The 1,677-nt window shown below is 50.0% G+C and overlaps 1 protein-coding gene across 1 annotated transcript; it reads right to left on the bottom strand.

The window, feature by feature from the left end:
- Nucleotides 1-221: 221 nt before the first annotated feature.
- LOC123093446 (uncharacterized) lies at nt 222-1,277 on the bottom strand. Its single transcript, XM_044515418.1, has one exon. It carries the CDS (start codon nt 1,074-1,076, stop codon nt 570-572), a length of 507 nt encoding a protein of 168 aa, XP_044371353.1. The 5' UTR covers nt 1,077-1,277; the 3' UTR covers nt 222-569.
- Between the last annotated feature and the right edge of the window lie 400 nt (nt 1,278-1,677).

Raw genomic sequence — 1,677 nt, 5'->3', positions numbered from 1 at the left:
CAAGAGTGGAGTAGCAGAGAAGCAATCATAGAAGGAAGTAACTCTTCTATCAGTGCGTTTGTGTGACCATCCGTGTGAATACGATGCAAACATTCCTTTCTTTTCCTCCTGATTTTTGCATAGTATGTTCAATCGCTCCCGTATGCTATCTTCGTCTCATATGCGTCGTCAGAACAAGTAACAAGTACCAATAGTAACAAGACCAAAGGTATGCGAGAAAATTAAGCAAAACTGTCGTATAATTCGTGAATCCCAGAAGCCATTCACACAGTACATACTATGCTAGAGAAACTAGATACAAATACACGTTAATTTACATCCATACACTGTGTCCTAAAAAAATCAATAACCATATGCAATTTCTCACCATATATGTATGCTTCTCCTTACGGTCAGCTACTTGATCTCGTGTATATACACGGCGCTTGAGAAAAATATCAAATCAAGCTCAAGAAGAATACTTGCAAAAAATAACAGAGAAAATAAAGAAAATCAATACCCGATCGATCGAGAACCGAGAAAGGCCAAGCATGGTTCGTATGGTTGGTAGCTGGTGCCGGCCGGTCTGATCAAAAGAAGACCCACTTGGTCGACGACTTCTCCTTCATGGTGCTGGAATGGAAGAGCTCGCCGCCGTCGCCTTCCCCTGTTTTCCGCCGCTTCTCCGTCCCGACCAGCCTCGACAGGAACCTCCCGATCTTCTTCTTGCTGCTGCTCTTCTTCTTCTTCTTCGCCTCGCCGTCCTTTCCCTTGGCTTCTGCTGGTTTCTTTGAGGCCGTCGGCATGAGCGGCTGCGAGAAGGCGGAGACGTTGACGAAGGAGGAGCCGGCGCCGGCGCCGACGACGTGGACGGAGGTGGCGTCGGCGGAGAGGGCTGCGTGGTGGAGCGGAGGGGAGTCGGTGGAGGAGTAGGGGGAGGTGCTGGCCGAGTTGGAGGCGCGCGTCAGGGTGGTGGTGGCGGAGGAGTTGGCGGAGAGGTGGGCGAGGCGATCGCGGAGGCAGCTCGGGCACACGCCCTTGGACAGCCGGTGCTCCGGGTGCCGCCGGCACCGGTCCTCCCAGTCCGACCTCCGCATGGCCAAAGCTTGAATCGATCGTAATCAGCTCGATCGATCGGCGTGCGCCCTCGCGTTGCCGTGTCGATCGATCCTCGTCTTGTTGGAGTTCGTGTTCTTGGCGGTGTTGATGCTCGGGGAGGGTGGGGGTGGAGAGAGGAGATATGAAGAGCAGGGGAGACCCGAGGTCGACGAAGCGAGGTGGAAATGTCAGCCTTGTCGCAAGAGGTGGAGTTGCACGGTGCCAGCTGGTACTGTTTTATTGGCGCGTCAATAGAAAAAAAATAATGTTTTTGTTTTCATTTCGGGTTCCTTTCGGATACTTTTCCTTTTCCTGCCTAGTGGGGAGGGATTTTGGTGTTGGAACTGTAGCATCTATAGTAGCCCGACATGAGTTGATCCCTCAACGCAAATGAGAGTGATATCACTTTTTCCGTAAGGCCACCAAGGACATATTCATGTTATTTAGCCCCCATGATATGCAAAATAATGCTCTCTCCGGCTCTTTACAAAATTGTTCTTTACTCAACCATTGAGCTTCGGCTCCGAATCTAATATTCATACTTTTTTCTGAATAAATGCCTTATGAGTAAATGGCTATATAAGTTATCAGTAGAGAATG

This window comes from Triticum aestivum, chromosome 4B (genome assembly GCF_018294505.1).
Source record: "Triticum aestivum cultivar Chinese Spring chromosome 4B, IWGSC CS RefSeq v2.1, whole genome shotgun sequence".
NCBI lineage: Eukaryota > Viridiplantae > Streptophyta > Magnoliopsida > Poales > Poaceae > Triticum > Triticum aestivum.
Note: the sequence above shows the minus strand (reverse complement) of the source record. Positions and strands in the feature narration are given on the sequence as shown.

Bases quoted from the DNA above. Each gene is read 5' to 3' on its own strand.
- LOC123093446 (XM_044515418.1), bottom strand. From the start codon at position 1,076: ATGCGGAGGTCGGACTGGGAGGACCGGTGCCGGCGGCACCCGGAGCAC.